Source organism: Colius striatus, chromosome 4 (assembly GCF_028858725.1).
Source record: "Colius striatus isolate bColStr4 chromosome 4, bColStr4.1.hap1, whole genome shotgun sequence".
Classification (NCBI taxonomy): Eukaryota; Metazoa; Chordata; class Aves; order Coliiformes; family Coliidae; genus Colius; species Colius striatus.
Window position 1 is genome coordinate 16,433,240 of NC_084762.1, and position 21,315 is coordinate 16,454,554.

Below are 21,315 nucleotides of genomic sequence, written 5' to 3' on the forward strand. Positions count from 1 at the left end.
CTTTCCAAGTGATTTGTCTTGGGCGCCTGTCAGGAGACACGGTGTGTTGCTCTCTGAGGCATGATTGTCTCTGCTTCTTTCTATGGAATAGTCACATCCCTGTCCTTGCTTAACGTGGGTGAGGAGCATAAACATTTCTATCAGGTGGGAGTTAAAGCCCGTGAGAATGTGCATTTGCAAATAGGCAATAAGCCAGTTGAAATAGGCAATAAGCCAGTTGCCTGCTTTGACTCTTCTTCCCCTTAGTGGCAATGGGATGAGTTCTTCCACTATTCCATAATACTTCATAGGGAAAGTTTGTGTGCTGTCCACATCTGGAATTCTTTGTAATATTGAAAAATATGGCAAAAATATAGATTATCTTTTAACTTATTAATATGCAAAGTCTTTATGATGAGGGGAGATAAAAGGCATAAAAATGTCCATGCTGCGTTACAGCGTGGGATCTCCTGCCTGGTCCAGTATTCCTGCTCTGATCAGGGCTAAAGGAATCACTGGGTAGAGCAAAGCATCTGCAATATCTGATCTAAACTCCTGGATTTATTCTGTTGACAGCATGGGTTTCAAGGTTACTGCAGTTCAATTAGTTCACTTGTTAAAAAGGCCCTTGAAGGAACGATTCCTGCAAGGGAAACTAGTAAGTTTTTCATTGTTTCGCTGTTTCCCCCAGAACATGTGGAAAATCTCACAGTGACTTGCGTAGAAGGACTATAATGCATGTAAAAATGAACCAATCCACGATTTAAAAAACCTCTGCTGCTTCTCTTTTCATGTTAAGCATCATCTCTCTGATGTAATTTCTTCTTTCCCACAAATGAGACCAAAACAAACCTTCACCACTTTCACAAGTGTGAAAGTAGCATTGAAAGCTTATCAGCCATCTCGAGGGTACTGACTGATGTAATTTCTGGCACAGGACTCACTTCATATTGTGCCAGAAGAAAACAAAAACAAAATGCAGGTCAAGCAGAGAGATGAACTGTAGTCCTAAGGATCTGTTTCTGTTGCCTGTTACTGACATCCCAAGCACTCTCAAGCTCAGAGAAGTGCGATGCAAGATGCCCACTCTGCCAGAACCAGTGCAGATGGTAAAAGGGATGCAGGGATGTGTGTAAAAGTGCATGAAAACCTCAAAGTAGTGCCTCTGGCATTTATACCTTAACACTGTTTGGAGGAGTCATATTTGAGTAATTTTGCTGTGTTTCTCCATCTGTCCCTTTGGGTTGAAGTAGTGGAAGATCCTGTTGTACTAGGTACATACATAGGTGCAACAAAAAGTAACCCATGATATAAGGCTGGCCTCCTGCTTCTCCTCTATATAACTGGGTCCCCAGGAGGTGTTTGCAATGACCAGAGCCAGGGCTGTGGCTGCAAAATCCAGACCTCCCTCCTTCCCACACGCCATTCTGCAAGGGGCTGCTCTGCAGCGCGGAGGCTGCTGGTCGCTGGTAGAAGATGGTTGCTTTAGATGCTGGTTTGGCTTACTTGAGATGGGCAGTGAGAAGAGATGGCTGGTTCATCGTGTCGTCAGCTGCACCTGTGCTTCTTGCATGGGCTTTTCCCTTCCTTTCCATGGAAACTCAACTTGCTGCAGCTGCTCACACTCTGGTTTGAGGGTGCATGAGCTGCTGTTGCTTGCACAGAGAAGCAGCTGCCCTGAGAGTGGTTCATGACTACCATCAGAAAGACCAAAGGCAAATATTTGAGTGTTATAAATGCAGTATAAAAACGAAGTGCTGTTTAACCAGGTTGCACTATGGACTTGGGTAGGCCTCGATCTGTACAACACAATAGCCTGCCTGCAAGAACTTGCCCATTTTTATGACTTACTCTTCTTTGAAAATGGTCTAAAGTTCATGTAGTAGAATAAGGACCCTCACGAGCAGCAGTGACTGCCAGCAGCAGGGTGGGCTGCAGGAGGGCATCCTGCTCTGCTGCGCTGGTGCCTGGGGCAGGCAGCCTGCTGCTGTGGCTGCCCTGTGGCAGCAGGGTTTGGTGGCACACTTCAGCTCTGGGGAAACGCAGGTTTCCTGATTGCTCATGTGCCACCGCAGTGTGCAGTCCTGACTGTGACACGATGCCTCACGGGGGGCTCAGCACCACGCTGGAGAAGCAATGCTGATTTATACACCGTGCTCTGGGACAGCCTGGTGTTTGTCCCATACCTGTGCAGCCCTTCACAGTGCTTCCCATGGTTACCTTTTTTTTTTGTTTACCTTTTCAGGGCGTGAGTTCTCTGAGCTGAGGGCTTGGCTCTCTTTCGTGTTTGTACAGCGTTTAGGATGTTATGGCTGGAAACAGTCTTTGATCACCTCAGGATAGTGCCTTGTCCATTTCCCACTTAAGTCACAGGGAGGTCTGCTCGAGTGAGCCCAGGAAGGGAGCAGATACATCCTCCCAGCTGGCTGACAGCATGTAGGATGCAGCATCTGACCCTCTCCCTTATTTTCTGGTTTCTCTTCTGCTCAGGACTGCACTGCCATCCCTGCGGCGGAGGTATGTTACCTGTGCCACTTGGCCAAATGTGTTCGTGGTGGCCGCTCTCTTAAAGTCTAGATAAAAGGGACCAGGAAAGGACCAGTAAAAGAGCCAAGCTGGTCAGTTTAATCCACCCTGCAAGAACCAATTAGCCAAGGAAGGGGCGGGAAAAAAAATGAGGTCATTCACCCTCACTGCTTTGTGGCTACTCCAAAAGAAAAAAAAAGTATATAAGATCTGCTCAAGAATTACAAAGAACAACATTTGTGACTGCAGATGGGTGCAGAATATATTTAGCCAGTGGTCAGAGTGGAGAGAAAAGAAAAAAAAGTACTGTATGGAAAAAAAAATACTGTGAAGTTTTGTTGGGCAACCCATTAATCTGGAATGCACATAGGGAAAAAAGTGCTACTAGGTTCGTATGAAGTCCTAAAATTTGCTTATGTAGCATGCAAGGGAATCTATTTTGAGCATGTTATTTTGCCACAGCAAATAGCGTTGCCTTATGAGCATCATGTTCCTCAGTAACTTTTCATTGTTCAATAGCAAGGGCAAGATGATTCCTTGAGTCTTCTCTCACAGGAAAAAAAAATTCCCCTGCAATACCACATGTAGTAAACTAGACTGCTCAGAGGAACAAGCCAAAGCCTGTTCAAGTCAGGGAGCAGTATTTCCACCAAGTTGACTGGCCCACAGTCCCTGGCAAGGCTGGTTGCTCATGGTGACACGTAAAGAGTAAATGAACCAATTCTCAGCCTAGTACTGAGCCCTTCAATAAAGGCAGCCATTCCTCCACGATGAAGGTACAGACCCAACCATGCTGTTCTTCCTGTAGCTCACACCGAGGCAGAACTGTGTGGATGTTATGTGCATCCCCTCTATATGGCCATCATCCAAAGCAAAGGCTACAGCCCTGCCACTGCCCTTCCTATCTGTGCCAGCAGAATATTCAGCCTTTGTTCCATGTGCAATGCTAAAATCCAGGAGAGGGAAACCAAAGCAGAGCATCAGGTGATGAAAGCAGACATCCTTTCTTCTCTATAAGCTTTCTCATTCTCCCTGCACCACAGTTAGGGTTCCAGGGTCCTGTCCCACACTTTAAGACATTAATATGTTATGTTCCACTCTGATGGCATGCTGGAAGGAAAGGGTACATAAACATACAGATTTTTAAGCACAGAAAGACTCTTTTGAGCTCCTAATCCAGAATTAACTCAGCCCACAAAATCTCTCATGGTCCTTTTTTCATTAAGATTTGACTTCAGTTGATGAAGCGCTGAAAAATCATCTGCTAAACTAAAATCCAGGGGGAGTGTGCTCCCATAAGTGATTGCCTTTAGTGCCTTTTTAATTACAATCATTATTATTTTAATTAAGCATGAATGGGTGTAGAGTTACTCATGGTGAGTCATAGCAACTGTAGGGGAGCGGTGAGACTGCAAAGCTTTCCCATGGAGTGCTGCCGTTGCACCTGTTTAATCAGAAGAGATTTGCCTTTGCAGGCCTCTCCCCAAGGGCACCCAGGTAATCAGCTTTGGTAATGTCATTATTCTGCAGCTTTTATTTCTACTTGTTGTGGACTGTTATCTTGCTGTCAAGCCTTGTTAAATATTTTGTCTTGGTTAGCTTTGGGGTTTTTATTCTCTGATTCATCTTTCAAATGTTCTGCCTGTGGCAGCGAGGACATGTAGGTCAAAAAAAGCATGAGGCCTTGCACCAAAGTGCAGGCAATGTACAGGCACTACCAACCACCCTGTTGATGAGCAGCATAGAATGATAGAATTGTTTTGGTTGGAAAAGACCTTTAAGATCACGGAGTCCAACCACTAGCCTCACACTGCCAAGCCTGTCACTAAGCCATGTCCTTCAGCACCTCAGCTACATGGCTTTTCAATATCTCCAAGGATGAGGACTCCATTCCCTCCCTGGGCAGCCTGTTCCTCTCAGGGAAAAACTTCTTCCTCACCTCCAATCTAAACCTCCTCTGGCGCAACTTGAAGCCATTTCTTCTTGTCTTATCATTAATTACTGGGGAGAAGAGACCGACCCCCACCTCATTACAGCCTCCTTTCAGGTAGTTGTAGAGAGTGATAGTGTCTCCTTCAACCTCCTCTATGCCAGATTAAACACTCCCAGTTTCCCCAGCCACTCCTCATCAGACTTGTGCTGCAGACCCTTCACCAGCTCCATTGCCTGTCTATGGACACACTCCTCAGTGTCTTTCTTGTAGTGAGGGCTCCAGAACTGAACATGGTATTTGAGGTGCAGCCTCAGCAGCACCGAGTACGGGGGCACAATCACTTCCTTAATCCTGCTGGTCACACTATTTCTGATGCAAGCCAGGATGCTCTTGCCCACCTGGGCACACTGCTGGCTCATGGTCACCTGGCTAGATGTGTCCTGGGTTTTGTATGAAGATGACTACCTCTGAATGATGACTACTGTGCGTGTGATGGTGAGCTTTCACTCCCCAGAAGAAAGCTGGCTGATGCCCAGGTTAGGTCAGTAGCCATTTCAACCCTGACATGTATCTCCTCCATCATCTCCCATCTGACAGACCTGAGGTTCCTGTCTGCCTTACCCCCACCGCCTGGCTGTGAGGGTGGTCAGTGCGGCACTTCTCCTTCACGTAGTCTGCCGGCCAGAAATAACTCTGCTGGGTTTGAGATTGAGGAATGGTCCTTCCCATTGGCAGAGCAGCACGAGTTGCTCAGATATTTGCTTTTTGCTGGGTGCTGAAACAGTGGGGCAAGGGCAATTGTCAGGGTGGGCCTTTCACCATTGTTTACCTGTTTCCTGTCTGGACGTTGCAGTGTTTTCTTGACCTCTTTATTTTCTCTCTCTCTCTCTCCCTCTCTCTCTTTTCTTTCTGGCCTCAGTAGGTATTCGGGCTTTAGCAGGGCTTCAGGGATCTATTTTTAAGAGTGAAATAATATTTAGTTTTTAGCTATTGCCATTTCCCGGCTGTATTTTAACCACGTGGTGGTGGTTCTGTGATGTGGTTTACTGGTCACTGGAAAGTTGTCATCACCAAAAGCATTTCATTCACAATCTAAGATTTTTTGTGATGAATTACAGACCTGCAAGCGGATAACTGGCATTGCAACGCTGTGACTTGTGTGCTGCTTTGATTGAATTTTTGTCAACGCTGAAGCCTGTCTGTGGAGAAACTGTTGTATTCAGCACCCATGTGATTATGATTTAATCTTTAGCATAAGACTCCTCTTACCCTTTATAAACTCGCAACTGTAAAGACTCACAGAGTTGTTTGTTGTGAGTGGTACTATTACGCACTTCGTTAGAGTGCCCAGAAGCCCTGGGCATAGAGCAATGTCCTTCAGGTTTGAAGGAGAAGCAGCAGGAGATGACTTCAGAGGCTGTCCTGGCTGGATACCAGGGTGCTCTGCTTGCAGGGGCTACTTCAGATCAGGAAACGTTGGTCAAAGCTTAATCCTCTTGGCAAATAAAGCTCCAAATCCACAGAAATCTTGTAGTCCTACAGCAGGCAACTCTTAACGACCTCAAAAGCAAGTGGTTTGAATAAACTCCAAAGTATAAAGAACAAGCGATGTGCAGAGCAGGACAGACCATGGCCGTCTCTCCCATAGGTACTTTGTTTCTGTAATACTAAACAGACAAAAAATGTGCTTTGCTTAGCGAAATGATGACAAGTGACTTGAGTACTCTCCAGAAACAACTATGCTGAGCAAGAAGGTGTCATCTGAAGATAAGTTACCCATTGATGTGTCCCCTGCGATTATCTAATGAGCAATCCTCATTGAGGTTCTTGTTCACAAGTGACATGGGAAAAAGACTGTGGAAAGCCCCTAGCTCATTCTTCCAGATTTTTTTTCTTTTAAAGGAGAGAGGCCCATGCAACTCTATCTTCTCTGAAATGTCTGTCTGAATATTCATCTGAGTGAGAAAGTAATTTTAGCATCCATGACACACAGCTTCTGCTGCCATCTGATTGCTCAACAGCACCAAGAATAAATATTTCCTTAAGCCCGAGGACAGGAATCTGAATGCTGCTGGTTCCTCCTTCAGGAGCACCTGTGTGTGTGTGTGTGTGTTTTCAAGGCCTGAGCAACACAGTGATGCTTTGTAGCTCTGAGTCATTGAAGCTTTTAGACCTTGCAAGCACAAGCACACTCTTGCCTGGCGTCCTTTTTGACAAATAGGGAAAAAGAAGCAGCTGAAAAGGTTACCTGCAGCTTGACACCAAAACCCAGTCCTCAGCAAACCTTGACGTGAGCATGCCTGTCTTTCCAAAGAAGGCAGTGGTGCTACTCATGTGCTTAAAGGTGAGCAGGTGTTGGCCTGCATTACTGGACTGGATCCACCAAGCCCAGAGGTTTGTCTTTTTTCCCCTGGACTCTTCTACTCTCAGGTGTATTTGCGTGTGAGGTAATGTTAATGAAGCGGGAAAGCTGACTGGGTTTTTAGGAACTGGTACAAATCTGGGGGCTTTGCACACATCTGAAGTGGCAATTAAATTTCCACAGGATACCTGAAGCTCTCTGAAGCGTTCCATTACATGTGGTGGTGGGATTTAATGGGCAGCTTCATCAATAGCAAGACAGTTAAAGGAATGACCAGACTGAGTTTTGTCTTGTTTAATCCATTCAGAGAAGGCTGACACCTTCTCATTCATTGAGGCTCCTTCTCTCTCTAGATAAGATCTCGACCATGTCCAAATCGCTCTGACCCACAAGCCAGCACCCGATGAGAGGAAGGATGTCCCAGGGGTTACGGGGTGACTTGGGAGACTTGGTTTGGTTTCCTGTCACCTCTGTGAAGCCAGCCGGCCTCCAGGCCTGAGTTCCTCATCTGCAAAATGAATTGCACTTCCCCATCTGGGAAGGACAGGGTGGTGGGAAGGAAGGAAGGACAGGGTGGTGGGAATGCGCTGGCCACGGCAGTGCTCGGGTCACCGTGCTGCGGACAGCATGAGAGCTGCTCAGCCTGTAAGGGACAGTGTGACCATTCCCCTGGCAGAGGGATAACCTGACTTCAGTGGGGCTGTCACAGCAAAAGAGCCCAAGTTGAGCTCTCATCATAAGGAAACCCCAGGTTGCTTTTGTTTCTCCTCCTGTCCTCTCCACTCTCAGCTTTCATGCTTGGCGGGTCCAGTCAGTCAGTACCAGGCCTGGATCTCTCCCCTTCACAAGGAGGCTGGACTCACAGGGGGATTAGCACTGAGAGGCTTTTCCTTATGCCCTTAAGCATAAATCAAAGGAGGGAGTGTTAAAGCTCTGAATGCATTGGCTTGTGTGAAAAGGGGAAGGACCTGGGTGCAGAAGAGATAATTTATTGAGAGATAACATAGACTTATGCAGCTGCAGCTGGGAGTTACACCGTAACAATAGCCCTCTTCGAGTAGGGTAAGGCATGGAGGTGTGAAATGGTTTCCTAAAGGTGGCCAGGCAGTGAGTCTGCTCCCCAAGCCTCGACACCAGGGGATTGCTGCTCCTCCTCAGGCTGAGTTGAGATTCTCAAAATTTATTCCAGAGCCTTTAGCTGAATGCTCTTTAGCAGATTTGCATATCCTTCCTTAAAAAGGGTGACTTTGCCCCTGCTTGACACTTCAGATTTTTTTTTTTGCTTTTTCTGCTAAAGAGGAACTGTCAAACTGGGGCAGACAAGAAGAGGACATTCTGTGACACAAAAGCGAGTGGCTGAACCTATTGTTGGTCTCACCATTTTTGCCCTTTCAGATGGCTGGGAATAAGGAGTCAGTTGTTCAGGACCTCCTCTCTGCTGCTTGGCCCTGCAGCATTTCCTCAGCCCTGTGCTGACCAGATGAATGCTTCGGCAGATGCTTCTTGAAGTGCGTGAGGCAAACGGGGCTCCTTCCACTGAGGAATGTGCTCAGAATTTCCCCTGGGACACAGAGCAGTGTCGATGCTCAGCTGCTAGGCTGGCCCAACTTTCCATGAGCGTGTGCAGAGATGGGCAACAAAGCTGGTGAAAGGTCTGGAGACAAGTCTGATGAGGAGCTGCTGGGGGAGCTGGGGGTGTTTAGCCTGGAGAAGAGGAGGCTGAGAGGAGACGTGATCACTCTCTGAAACTACCAGAAAGGGAATTTAGTGAGGTGGTGGTCAATCTCTTCTCTCCAGTAATGGATGACAGAATGATAGAAATGGGCTCAAGTTGCACCAGGGGAGGTTTAGATTGGAGATTATGAAGAACTTTGTTACTGAGAGAGTTACTAAGCACTGCAATGAGCTTCCAGGGAGGTGGTGGAGTCACCATCCCTGGAGATATTCAAAAGCTGTGTAGATGAGGTGCTGGTTTAGTGATGGGCTTGGCAGTGTGATTTGGCAGTTAGTGGTTGGACTCGATGATCTTAAAGGTCTTTTCCAGCCTCTGTGATTCTATGATTTCCTAGATCTCCTCTGGCCGTGCCAGCACTGATCCTTATCCCATGGGCCTCCTGAGAGGTACTGCACAAACACAAAACTCAGTGTTTGTTCCAAAAAGTATGATTGCCAGAAAGGCCCTGCTAATGAATGTAAAGAAACAGATAAACAATGAGACAACGGGACATTTCTTGCAAGACTACAGACTCCTAATTTGGCCTTGGATTGTTATAATGATAAATAAAATATCTCTATAACCTGCAGAAATACAGAAGCTCAAGACCTCTGACTTGAGGTACTTGTGTTCCAGATACAGCTAGGGCAGTTTTGATAAACACAAGTCCTACACCAGCCTGTAGCTCAAACTCCAGGATGAATTTGCTGTCTTAAAGAAAAACTTCTACATTTTTGGTCATTTTTAAGTTACAAGATTCTTCCCAGTATTAGAAGCAGACATGAAAGTTAAATAAACTAATAAGGTGTTTTTCAGGTACATCAGCTGCAGAAGGATGATGAGGGGGGATGTGGGCATGCTGCTGAACACAGAAGGTACCCTGGTGTACCCAGCAGAGAAGGCTGAAGTACTGAATGCCTTCTTTGCTTCAGTCTTTACAGCCAAGGCTGACCCTCAGGATGGCTGGGACAGCAGAGGACTTGCCCTGGGTGGAAGAGGTTAAAGACTTGTTGGGCAAGCTTGAGGCTTATAAGTCAATGGGTCCTGATGGGATGCATCCAAGAGTGCTGAGGGAGCTGGCTGATGTGATTGCTAAGCCTCTCTCCGTAATTTTTGAACAATCATGGAGGACAGGTGAGGTGCCTGAGGAGTAGAGAAAGGCCAATGTCACTCCAGTCTTCAAAAAGGGCAGGAAGGGAAAACCAGGAAACTACAGGCTGGTCAGCCTCACCTCCATCCCTGGAAAGGTGATGGAACAACTCATCCTGAATGTTATCGCTGAACATATGAAGGAAAAGATGGTTGTCAGGGGGAGTCAACATGGCTTCACCAAGGGGAAATCCTGTTTGACCAACCTGATGTCTTCTATGAGTGCATAACCAGCTGGCTAGATGAGGGGAGAGCAGCAGATGTCATCTACCTTGACTTCAGCAAGGTGTTTGACGCTGTCTCCCATAACATCCTCATCAGAAAGCTCAGGCAGTGTGGCTTGGATAAGTGGATGATGGGGTGGATCGAGAGCTGGCTGAATGACAGAGCCCAGAGGATGGTGATCAGTGGCACAGAATCGAGTTGGAGGCCTGTGGCCAGTGGAGTTCCACAGGGATTGATTCTGAGGCCAGTTTGTTCAACATCTTCATCGATGGCCTGGATGAGGGGACAGAGTGTACCCTCAGCAAGTTTGCTGATGACACCAAACTGGGAGGACTAGCTGATTCACCAGAGGCTGTGCTGCCATTCAGCAGGATCTCGACCAGCTTGAGAGTTGGGCAGAGAGGAACCTCATGAGGTTCAACAAGGGCAAGGGCAAAGTTCTGCACCTGGAGAGGAGCAACCCCATGCACCAGTACAGGCTGGGGATTGACCTGCTGGAGAGCAGCTCTGCAGAGAGAGACCTGGAAGTCCTGGTTGATAACAAATGAAACATGAGCCAGCAATGTGCCCTCTTGGCCAAGAAGGCCAATGGCATCCTGGGATGCATCAAGAAGAGTGTGGCCAGCAGGTCAAGGGAGGTTCTGCTCCCCCTCTACTCTACCCTGGTGAGGCCTCATCTGGAGTCCTGTGTCCAGTTCTGGGCTCCTCAGCTCAAGAGGAACAGAGAACTTCTGGAGAGAGTCCAGGGCAGAGCCACCAAGATGATCAAGGGACTGGAGCATCTTCCTTATGAGGAAAAGCTGCGGGAACTGGGGCTGTTCAGTCTGGAGAAGAGGAGACTGAGGGGGGATCTTATTAATATTTACAAGTATATAAATGGTGAGTGTCAGGAAGTTGGGACATCTCTTTTTTCTGTTGTATCTAGTGACAGGACAAGGGGTAATGGGATGAAGCTGGAACAAAAAAAGTTTAATTTAAACATAAAAAATTACTTCACTGTTGAGGTGAGGGAGCCCTGGCACAGGCTGCCCAGGGACAGTGTGGAGCCTCCTTCTCTGGAGGTCTTCAAGATCTGCCTGGACACATTCCTGTGTGATGTGATCTAGGCAGACTAGATGATCTCTAAAGGTCCCTTCCAACCCCTACCAGTCTACATTTCTATGAAAATGCTTAGGGAAGAATATCTTCCATTTGAAGAGATTGCTACTGCTGAAAATAGAGAAGGAGGAAAGAGAAGTAAAGACTCAGAGGAAATAAGGGGACAATGTTAGGGTAATGGAAATCAGTATCAGTAGGCACAGGGCTGTCATACGCTATTAGATGGCAAACACTCCCTTTAATCGGCTGCACAGGTTTTATTGCAGCTTTCTCCAAGTAAAAGAGATTTTAACAACTGTATCCAGTAATGAAGGATTCCTTGCTACTGGCCAATCTGAAAGGTCTTACCTGTTACAAGATTAAGAACTAATTGTTGAGTTTGCCTGGAGGACCTCTGCCAGGAGACTGCCAGGCAGCCAAAGCGGGGTCAGCCAGGGTGAGAGCCATAAAAAAGCTGCAAAATTGAAGTGCAATGTTTTCTGGGGCTAGTTAAGAGTATTGTGTATCCCAGTGGGAAGCTGCGAACTTCTTTCTTTTTCAGGAGTATAAATCGTTCACTTTGCTTGTTTGCTTAATCCTATGCATTAAAACTGTCAGTCACCCCACTCTTGGTCTGAGGTCATATCTGGAAGAGATTACAGAAGTATCTCTGTGTCAGTTTGGTTTGGGGTGTTTTTTTAACCATTGTTTGAAGTCATAGATTTGAATAATAGAGTACTGTAAGAAAAGGTTATATAGCAGGACAAAAGTTCATGACAAATTTCAAGACTGTGTTATTTATTTATCACCTGGCAGTACCAAAAGTCACAGTGCATTTACAGCATCAAGCACATATTTTTAGCGTGTCTACAAAGCACCTTAGAAGCCATAAATGTCGGTTGATCTTTACTGCTTAGCTATCCAAAATGCTACACAGAAGAAAAGTTTTCGTCTTCTCTGCCAGCACTGCGACTGGGTAGGTCTGAAGCTCTCCAGGTATATGGATCTCATGTCCTCTCTCTCTTTCTCCACTCCAGTTGTCACTACAAATCACTCCGCCTTGCGAAAGTGAACAACACTATGAGTACTCGGGACGGTGCTGCACCAAGTGTGAGCCAGGTATGTGAGCACAGGGCTGTACAGGTCTCAGAACTGAGGGGCTCATCACAAACAGCTCTAGGGGTCAGTAAGGCACCTTGCCCTTGTGTCTTTGCTGATCTACTGGCACCTGCCCTTGCAGGTGCATGATTTCAAGCTTGCAAGTGCCTTCTAGTACAAGAGGAGTTCTGCAGACCTCAGCAAAAGCCATAGTAGCTTTTTTGTCGGGTAGCTTTAGCCCCTGGGGGAGATAGAAAGCAGCTTGATTGCTGTGTGTGTAGATAGGCCTGGCCTCAGGCCATAAGCTTCACTGGTGTTTCGGGGCCCCACTGCATGGGGGCTACACTGAGGAATTCCAGAAGTGGCAGGAAGAAATTATTGTTCCCAGCAGTACAGCAGTGCTAGCCCAACCTGTTGCTCTTCCCTCAGCTCCTTAGAGGGCTGTTGTGCGACTTGTAATCCACCTCTTTGTCCCTCTGTCATTCACAGGAAAGTACATGTCAGCTCGGTGCAGCGGCACTGCCGATAGCGTGTGCCAGCCCTGTGGCCCAAACGAGTACATGGACGTCTGGAATGAAGAAGATAAATGCTTGCTGCATAAAATATGTGATCAAGGTGAGTTGTATATACTGAAGGACTTTTTAATCCAAATCAGTGAAGCACAAAGGTGGGAGAGTGGCTCTGGGGAAGTTGCTTTGTTCTGGAGGCTGAGCTTGCTGAAGGGCCTGGCAGAGGGAGGGCCCCCGACAGCACCGTGACCGCAGTCTCCATGCTGCTGATAACGATTATCTTCACTGAGGTCATTCACTCCAGTGAGCTGGATCTTCAGGGTTGTCCTTTTGCCCAGCATACCATGCCTTCACTTCCCCTAACACGTTTGTCTCACCCTTGCAAAAGCTTTATCTATTTTCTGCAGCAGCTGTAAGGAGAAGTATTGCTCAGGAGTGTGATCAGCCCTGTGCTGATCAAGGGTCTCCCATGCTTGAAACATAACATTTCCTCTGACATGAAGGGTTTTGCATCTGGCATTCAAGCAAAGCTAACAGTTAGAACAAGAGGTTCATAAACTTGAGGCTTATTACCAGAGAGATGTTTACTCCCCCCTGCTTGTTCCTTTAGGGAAGGCTTTGAGGGAAGTGCACCCAGGGAACAGCACGTTCCAGCGGCAGTGTGCCTGTACCATGGGCTACCACTGGAGTGATGACTGCGACTGCTGCCAGCGAAACACCATATGCGCTCCTGGATTTGGAGTCCAGCCTCCTGGTAAGATAAAGAAAGATACAGAGTGAAACATCCAACTCAGACCTACAGGATGAGGCAGCATCGTGTGGGTTGGGACATTAGTGGGGATACTTTAGACTCTCAGATGACTGTCAACAGAAGGTAAGCACTGGGGTTGTCATTGCTGCTGTGTATAACCCTCCTGCACTGTTTGCATTTTGAAGGGTTTTACCTCTGTTGTTTAAACAGTATCTTGGAGCAAGTGACTTGTGCAAGACACCACGTAGGCACAGTGATGGTTGCAAGGTGTTGGGTGCATTTCTGATGCTTGCTGAGGTATCTGACTGTGGGTCACTGGATCGTGCATTGCTCCAGTACTGAGACACGCAGTCTGTTGGGGATCATCCCTGAGGTCGGATTCAAAGTCATTCTTTGTCCGATGGTTTTGCTTTCCTATTTTATAATGTTATAAACAAATTAGGAGTGATTAACACCTTTCAGGTAGCACAAGCATTCTGTTTTAGGTGTCTTGCCATGAAAAGATTTATTATAAGCATTTAACTTAGCCTTAAGTCTGATTGAAAACAAAATGCAGATGTCGTGCAGGTGGAAAATAGAGACAGTCAAGTTCAGAGTTGTAAGGAACACTAGGAACGGCTGTGCCAAGTATGAGGAGCCCAAAAAGCAGCACGTAAGAGTAATAGAGGCTGAAATGCTGCATGGGCCTGCAGCACAGTGGTGCTGATTTGCCCCTGGTCTAGCAAATACAGCATTTTGTTTACTGTGGCTTCATAGAAGTGACAGCAGCAGTTAACGTCGCTGTCTGTGGCATGGTGTTGACACCAGGAAGTTAATGGAAGGGGAAGGACAGAATAGCTGTGTGCTATTTTACAAGAACTGCAAATGGTCCTGGTCATTTCTCCTTTTGATTGTGTAGAGAAATGCTCAGGTGAGGCTCGTGTACTTTGCTTATGTGTGACTGTCATTGCTGCTCTAATGTAATCTAAGATCCTCTCTCTTTAGGGAAAGATTCTGAGAGAGTGAGGGGATGGATCAGGAGGATAGGGAGCATAGTCCTTCCCCTTACCTGAAAGCAACTCATGGAAACTCAGCTATGAAGTTTTTCTTTCTTTGCTACACACAGTGCAACAAGACAAGGACACGATGTGTGTACCATGTCCCAGAGGCTACTTCTCAAACATCGCTTCATCCACCGATGAGTGTCAATCCTGGATCAAGTAAGTGCCTGTACCTTGTAAAAGGACCAGGATAGCCAGGAGACAGGGAGAAGCCTAGGCAAAAGCATTTTTCAGTGGGGTGTGCAGAGAGCGTCTCTGTTGGCTGCATAGTGGTAAAGGCATTGTCACACTGAACCTTGAATTCTTCTTGCGATGAGCAAGATGCAGCAGTAACAGCTGGGCTGTCACAGCTGAAAATAAAGAAGGTATCTGAGGTTCTTAAAGGGTGGAGAAACAGACGTTAATGCCAGAAAGTACTGCTCTGTGTAAGTGTAGGAGCCATGAGAAGCTTCCTCTTTGCGAAGCTGACCCCTCTGTCTTTTTCAGCTGTACAGATCTGGGAATGGCAGAAGTCATGCCTGGGACTGACAAGTCAGATGCGGTTTGTGCAGAACGGAAGATGCCTGAGCCATCAGGTATGTGTCCTCAGACAGATTATCTGCTAGAAAGAAGCAGGGAGGAGGAGGGATGTGTTTGCTAGGGGGTTTTGGCGGGCTTAACTGTATTCCCATCGTGGTTGACTCCAGGGGTTGCAGCTGTAGGCCAAGAGAATGCTCTTGGAAAATCCCACCTTTAAAGATTATTTGAAGCCTGGCTGCTCGAAGGCCCATGTCCACACTACATGGCAAGCAGCATGGCTGTTATACCCTTCACCTCCATCACACATGCAGCTCTTTCATTTTACCAGACTGCTGATTTCCATCCATACATTGTCTGTAGGAAGGCTAGCAGCTCCTCTCCATACTTATTTTATAGCAGCAGATACAGTCTCAGCTGAATGTAGCTCTCCCTTCTTGGCCACTGCCTGTTTCTTTCTCCAGTGTGGATATGGTACCAGGGAGGGTGCTTGCCTGGCATGTAGCGTGATCCTTCATAACCTGAGATAAAGGACAATGTTTGCTAGCTGAATTATGTCATCTCCAGTATGTCCTGCGTGCCCTGAGGGAGGCCAGCACAGCCCATGGGCTCCTGGCAGCTTGCGAGGGGATGTTCAAAGGATCACACCGCTCTGAGACACCAAGGCTGGTTTGTGTAGAGATGGCTCAGTACCAGGTACCTTCAGTAAGACTGCTAGGCACAGAGCCACTGGAGTGCTAGGGCTGTTTGCCTTATAGAAATGGAAAGGAAAAAAACCTCCTCCCCTGCAGAAAAGTAGGTAAAATGAACAAGGATTGTCGTGCTGCTAAGTACAAGCTGCATGTTGATGGCACTGTCTTTTTTCCGTCCTGCAGGAACAAACAAGATCTTATATGTGTTGATTGTCATCTTGTTTTTTGTGGCACTAATTGGCATTGTCGTCTTCATCGTATACTACAAGAACAAAGGAAAAAAGCTGACAGGTACACAATAGCTAATGATGTTCATGAATGTGACAGCTGCATGGCTGACTCTGTGCACTCTGGTTTCGTGGGTAACCACCAGGACAAGAAACATGGGAGTTACTGGGGAAGTTCTGGGCTATCCCTGTATCTGTCCCTATGATCTGAGGCCTTCCATAGCAGCATGGATGCTCTGCACCATGGGCCACAGCAGACCCCTTGGCTGAAGGGATATAAGGAATGACTAAGGTAGTCTTCACCACCTCCTGTCTCCTTCCTCCCACTTTCCTTCCTCCCCTGAAACCTACATCTGGACAGGTTAAAGTATGGATTTCCATACAAAGGCCTGAAGTATATTTGAAAACACCATGGAGGCAACATTTTTAGCTGAAGGACAAAGCTCTGATGAAATATGGAAGTACTATTAGAAGGAAATAGAATAGTAGAAGCAGAAAAATAGCAAAAAATCTAGCTAAGGCATACTGGGTAACATTGGGATACTGAATATGTTATATATTATGACAGGAAAACCTTGAGCAGTCACTCTGTGTTAAGCCCTGAATCTCCCTAGTTTAGGATATACAGGTATTATCTTGTTCATTGTCTTTTCTCTCTCCAAACATGGAAAGCCCTTTCTAGTGTAATTTTTCCACAGTCTCATTTCCCAAGCCCTAGAAATTTATGTTTTGAGAGCAGTGGAAGACAGCAACCGTCTCTTGTAAAGTAGATTTCAGTCTGTGTTTTAGAAACAGCTGCTTCTGCCACACTAAACACGGGTTGTGCTAAATCTGGAATTCCTGGGATGGGCTGGAGGAAATGGTGACTCTCCGTGGAAACCAAATACTTAGGATGCAGAGCAGGTTAGGGGGAGGAGTGCTCTCTATTTGATGTTTCTGTTGCCCTGCTACTCTGCAGTGAATGGTCCTTCACTGACTTTGCATGTTAGATCTTGCTAACTGGAGGCCCTTGCAGGCTCAGGAAGAAGCTCTGCCTGCTTTAGGGGGAACTGATGGTAAGTGTGCAGGTTCAACATCAGAGGAACAGAGTCACTGCTGGGAGTTGGCAGTGCCTACATCTATCTTCAGGCATACAAATCCAGCATAAACATCAAATGTAGATGAGACCTGAGACCTATATAATCTCCTCAAAGTGTAAACAGAAGCCAAGAAGTATTGCTAACTCTGTTAACTGGTGGTCTTTGCCATAAAGTGTTGTTGGACCGAAAGCTTTTCCTCGGGAGATGCTCCAGTCGAGCAGATTTCCTTATGAAGTACTCCCTGATTAAGTGGATTATGCCATGTTGGAGCCTGCCATCCCGTGATTTCAGTGGCTTGCCCTCTCCTCTGCGGGCTCCTCGCTCCTATCTGAGAATGCCCTTTGGGCCATCCATGTGACTTCTCTTGAAACAGACTGTACAGCTGCAAGCGAGTCGGTGTTGGGACAGTCATAGCTCAGTGTGACATATGACCAGGAAAGAAACCCCATTTGATGTGGAACACAGTTTAACCGTTGTCTATTTTAGGAGCTTGGAAAAATTTGTTCCACAGAAATATAACCCTGTTCCAGTTAGAATGAATCCTCAGCTAGACCAACGCTGGGACACTTGAACAGTCAGTCCAAACTGGTTTTGACTTCATGGGTTATTGCGGGCTGTGAGTGACTGTGGGTGTTGAGGTCTGTGGTTAACTCCAGCGCCTGCTATATGTTACAGCTACTCTCTTTGTTTTCCCTACAGCAGATCTACAGAATTGGGCTAACGAAGTGTGCAGCCAAATAAAAGGAGCAAAGGTAAAGTTGAAAACGCTGGCCGTTTGCTCTGTGTGTGATGTTTTCCTTGTGGCATTCCCGACACCCCTCCTGAAGCAGAGTCCATGCTAATGTTTGGCTAGAAAACGAGTTCTGAGTTCCTCACGGAATGCTCGCGGCTGTGGCTCTTTCAGTCTGGTTTTCTGTAAATGTGAGGCATGTGAAATCACCATGTTCAAGCAGTTTCTGAACCTCTCTGGTTTCAGTTCTGTGGGCATTAAATATTGATGAGGGGAAAGTTAAAACGTGATCCCATGAGTTGCTGAATGCCTGAGACTGCCTGGGAGAGAGCTTTTCTAAATCATAAGAGCAGAGAATGCTGTGGTTGAGTTTGTACCTTTTTACACACAAGAGTGCTCTCAGAGGAGAAACCTGAATTTGGGGAACGCCAAGAATGCCAGACATGCAAGGCATGAAGCACAGAGCCCTCAGCTAAAGAAACTACCTGAGATACCTTAATTCTAGTGCTTGCAGAAACCCTTCTTTTCCATTCAAGTGTGAAAAAAAATAAGATCTTACAAGAGGTTTTGCTCTGGAAGAACATCAGATCCCATGCTGAGGTGGGGACACAGGTTCAAGTTCACGTGCACTGCCTGCTTCATGCCATGAGCATGGACTGAGGGTTCCCAAATGCATGCTCTCCCCAGCACTCCACCTGGCAGCTCTGTCTAGCTTAGCTGTTGAAAGACTCAAATTGCATTGCTACAGAAAAGCCCCACACCAGACAAACACACCTTTTTGTGCTGGCAGTTCCTCTTTTGTCTTGTAAGTGTTCATGCAGCCTCCTGCATTGGCAGCTGCTCAGATCCCCTGGGACAGAGCAGTGAATCAGCAGCCATCAGTGACTGGCTGCATTTAACACTCCCTCTTCGATCCTGGAGGTTCTGAACAGATAAAATGTATCAATTCCCAAATACCCATCATTACAGCACAACTTGCTTGTACTGAAGGGAACCCTTGAAGTATTTCCCAACCTCTCATTATTATTATTATTTAGCTGCAACCAAAACCAAAGCTTTACATTGACAAGTACTGGCAAAGTGACGTCCTGGGCCTTTGCAGTCGTTGTTCTCACGTTTTCCAGTTTAAAGCAACCTTGTCTGTGTGACTCCTTTTTGGTTTTTATTTCTACCTTGTCTTGAGCCCTCTGAACCAACCCAGTTTCTTTCCTTATTCGTTACTGATAAAGACAGATAGTGCTCCCAGTGAAGCCTTCACAGATCAACAGCCTTTCATACACACAGGGTGTTTCCATACCCTTACAAGCAGTTAGGGAGGTCTTACTGGTGGTCTGCAAGGAAAAGCAGAATCTAGCAGTTCTTCTAGATTTAGTAAGTCTTAAGTACCTCCTTAAGAACTGGAAATAGTCATCTCCCAAAGGTGTAAATGTTATTGCCTCCCGGGCCATCAGATCTTTTCCTGAACACCCTCTGAGCTCAGCATCACCGGTCACAGTTTCACAGCAGAACAGGATGACACCTCAAGACTCAAATATAGCAGCTCTGCGTGGAGGAAGAGCTGAGATCTGCCCGTTCCTCCTTTGTCTAGAAAATAACTTTCTGCTGATCTAGTCGTTAACTGCATTTTCTTCTGTGGAATTTCTTGCAGGAGCCCCGCAGGGGTGCGTTTGTTACCGTGAACATCACGAATGCCGCTGTCCCCCAGACCTCTGAAGGCACGTGTCTCCTGGGCCCCACTGGTTCTCCTGCCCCTGGAAGCTCCTGCTGCAGCAGGGATCACCCACTCTGCGGGAACGGGAGCCCCAGCACAGTGCCCTGCGAGGCTGGAGGGACCCTCCAAGAGTTTTCTGTGCTGGCTGAGACCGACGAGCATTTCCCAGCAGTTCCCATGGAAGATGAATACACAGATAAGGATCTTAGCACCAACGATTCTTTCTCTTTGCTGAGCGGGGCTGCCAGTAAAGCCATGTCGTCGTTTTCAGAACCGATGGAGGCAGGGGAGAATGACAGCTTAAATCAGTACTTTTTAGGGACTGGGAGCTTGGAGGGTGGAGCAGGCTCTCAAGGCTCTCACCTTTCCTCTGACACAAAAGGGGCACACACTGTCACGGACAAACTTCCTCAGAAATCTTACCAGCTTGCCCACAGTTGCCTGAAGGAAACGGGCAACAAAGACACAGAACCTTTTGCAACAAACTATGACTCAGAGAAGATCTGTGTGAGATGTGGCATTTCATACAGGGAATCTCCCAGAAAGTGGAGCAAACCTTTTTGTGCTGCAGCTGACAGCGCCTCCACCTCCCCAGAAACTGGATCCTATGCACAGTGCACCTGTGGCTTGAATTTTCTCTCTGCTGGTCAGAGCACACTAGCGAGCGATCATGGTTCAGAAGATGCATCTTCGGATAGCACCAACATGAAGTACCAAAGCACAACCAGAAGCACTTCAGGGACAAATAGAAGCACTTCAGGGACAAACAGCAGCACTTCAGACCTCCCTCCAGCATCTGGTAAGTCCATCAGGCTTGACTTGTGCACAGTGGTATAGGATTATGCGCTGTGCTAGCTCAGTATTGTTCAGAGGGTCTGATTTAGGAGAAGGGGAGAAAAACAGAATTATGCCTTTTCACTAAATTGCCCTGAAGTTAATCTGAAAAACAAAACCGAAACAATAAGGCCATTTGGTTTGTAGTGACTTCTGCAAATAGCCTGGGTGCTGGGAGGGACCATTGGACAAGAGGAAATGGCCTCGAGTTGCACATGGAGAGGTTTAGGTTGGAAACTGGGGAAAATTTCTTCACCAAAAGGGCTGCCAAGCATGGGAACAGACTGCCCAGGAAAGTGGTTGAGTCGCCATCCCTCAGGTGTTTAAAAGCCACATAGATAAGGTGCTGAGGGACATGATTTAGTGGTGGATGTGGCAGTGCTGGGTAAATGGTTGGACTCAGTGATCTTAAAGGTCTTTTCCAACCTAAATGATTTTATGGTTGTTGTGCCCTGATCTAACCAGCAATGCAAATCCAGTTTCTGGCTGTCACTGAGTTATTTTGGTGGTAACAGGTGTGTGTATTGGAGGAAACTTAGAAGGAGGACAGTATAGGGACCTGGAGGCTGAGTAAGAAAAGATAACGCTCCGACAGACAATTTTCCATTGGATAATCTGCACACACATTTTAGCCCTTAGGTTTAAGTCCAGTAACGTTTATATAGCAGTCAGTGAAACTCCAGCTGGAGCTGTAACCTGGTGGCTACTGCAGGGTCCAGGAGATTAGGTGCCATTTTCTGCTTTTAGCTCTTTGTTTTCATTTGCTAGGATGTAAGTGTTGACTTAAATGTCATATAGACATGATTTCTCCATACACAAGTGCTCTGTCCCCTAAACAACCCTGAAACACTGTCACCAACTTACCAATTGACTACCAATTCACTGAGTAAATGCATCAAAATCGTCAAATGAAAGCAGGCGAAAAAAATCACTGAAGCAAAACTAGCAGAAGGGAAGTTAAGAGCCTTTTCTGGATGAAACCTTCCTCCCTCTGACTTCTTTTTCGGTATAAAAGTCTGCAGTCTGCCTGTCATGTGTTATTAGTCATTTTAGATTGTAATCTCTTAAAGTCAGATGCTCTGTTTTTATTTATGTGGACGCACTAGCAAGCATAATGAGACCTTAGTTCTGACTGTGTTACAGCCAGTGTAAGCAGTCGCCCT

At 46.6% G+C, this 21,315-nt stretch overlaps 1 protein-coding gene across 2 annotated transcripts in view; it reads left to right on the forward strand.

Moving 5' to 3' along the window:
• TNFRSF11A (TNF receptor superfamily member 11a) overlaps positions 1-21,315 on the forward strand; it is a 30,172-nt gene that overhangs the window by 2,923 nt on the left and 5,934 nt on the right. Inside the window, exons 2-9 of one of the 2 annotated variants that reach the window (XM_061995635.1) lie at positions 12,003-12,084; positions 12,553-12,678; positions 13,183-13,326; positions 14,429-14,522; positions 14,850-14,938; positions 15,755-15,862; positions 17,577-17,629; positions 19,256-20,117. In XM_061995635.1, coding sequence (XP_061851619.1) covers positions 12,003-12,084; positions 12,553-12,678; positions 13,183-13,326; positions 14,429-14,522; positions 14,850-14,938; positions 15,755-15,862; positions 17,577-17,629; positions 19,256-20,117 — 1,558 coding nt within the window. The remainder of the gene's footprint in view (positions 1-12,002; positions 12,085-12,552; positions 12,679-13,182; positions 13,327-14,428; positions 14,523-14,849; positions 14,939-15,754; positions 15,863-17,576; positions 17,630-19,255; positions 20,118-21,315) is intronic. The other variant, XM_061995636.1, reaches the window with a different exon arrangement.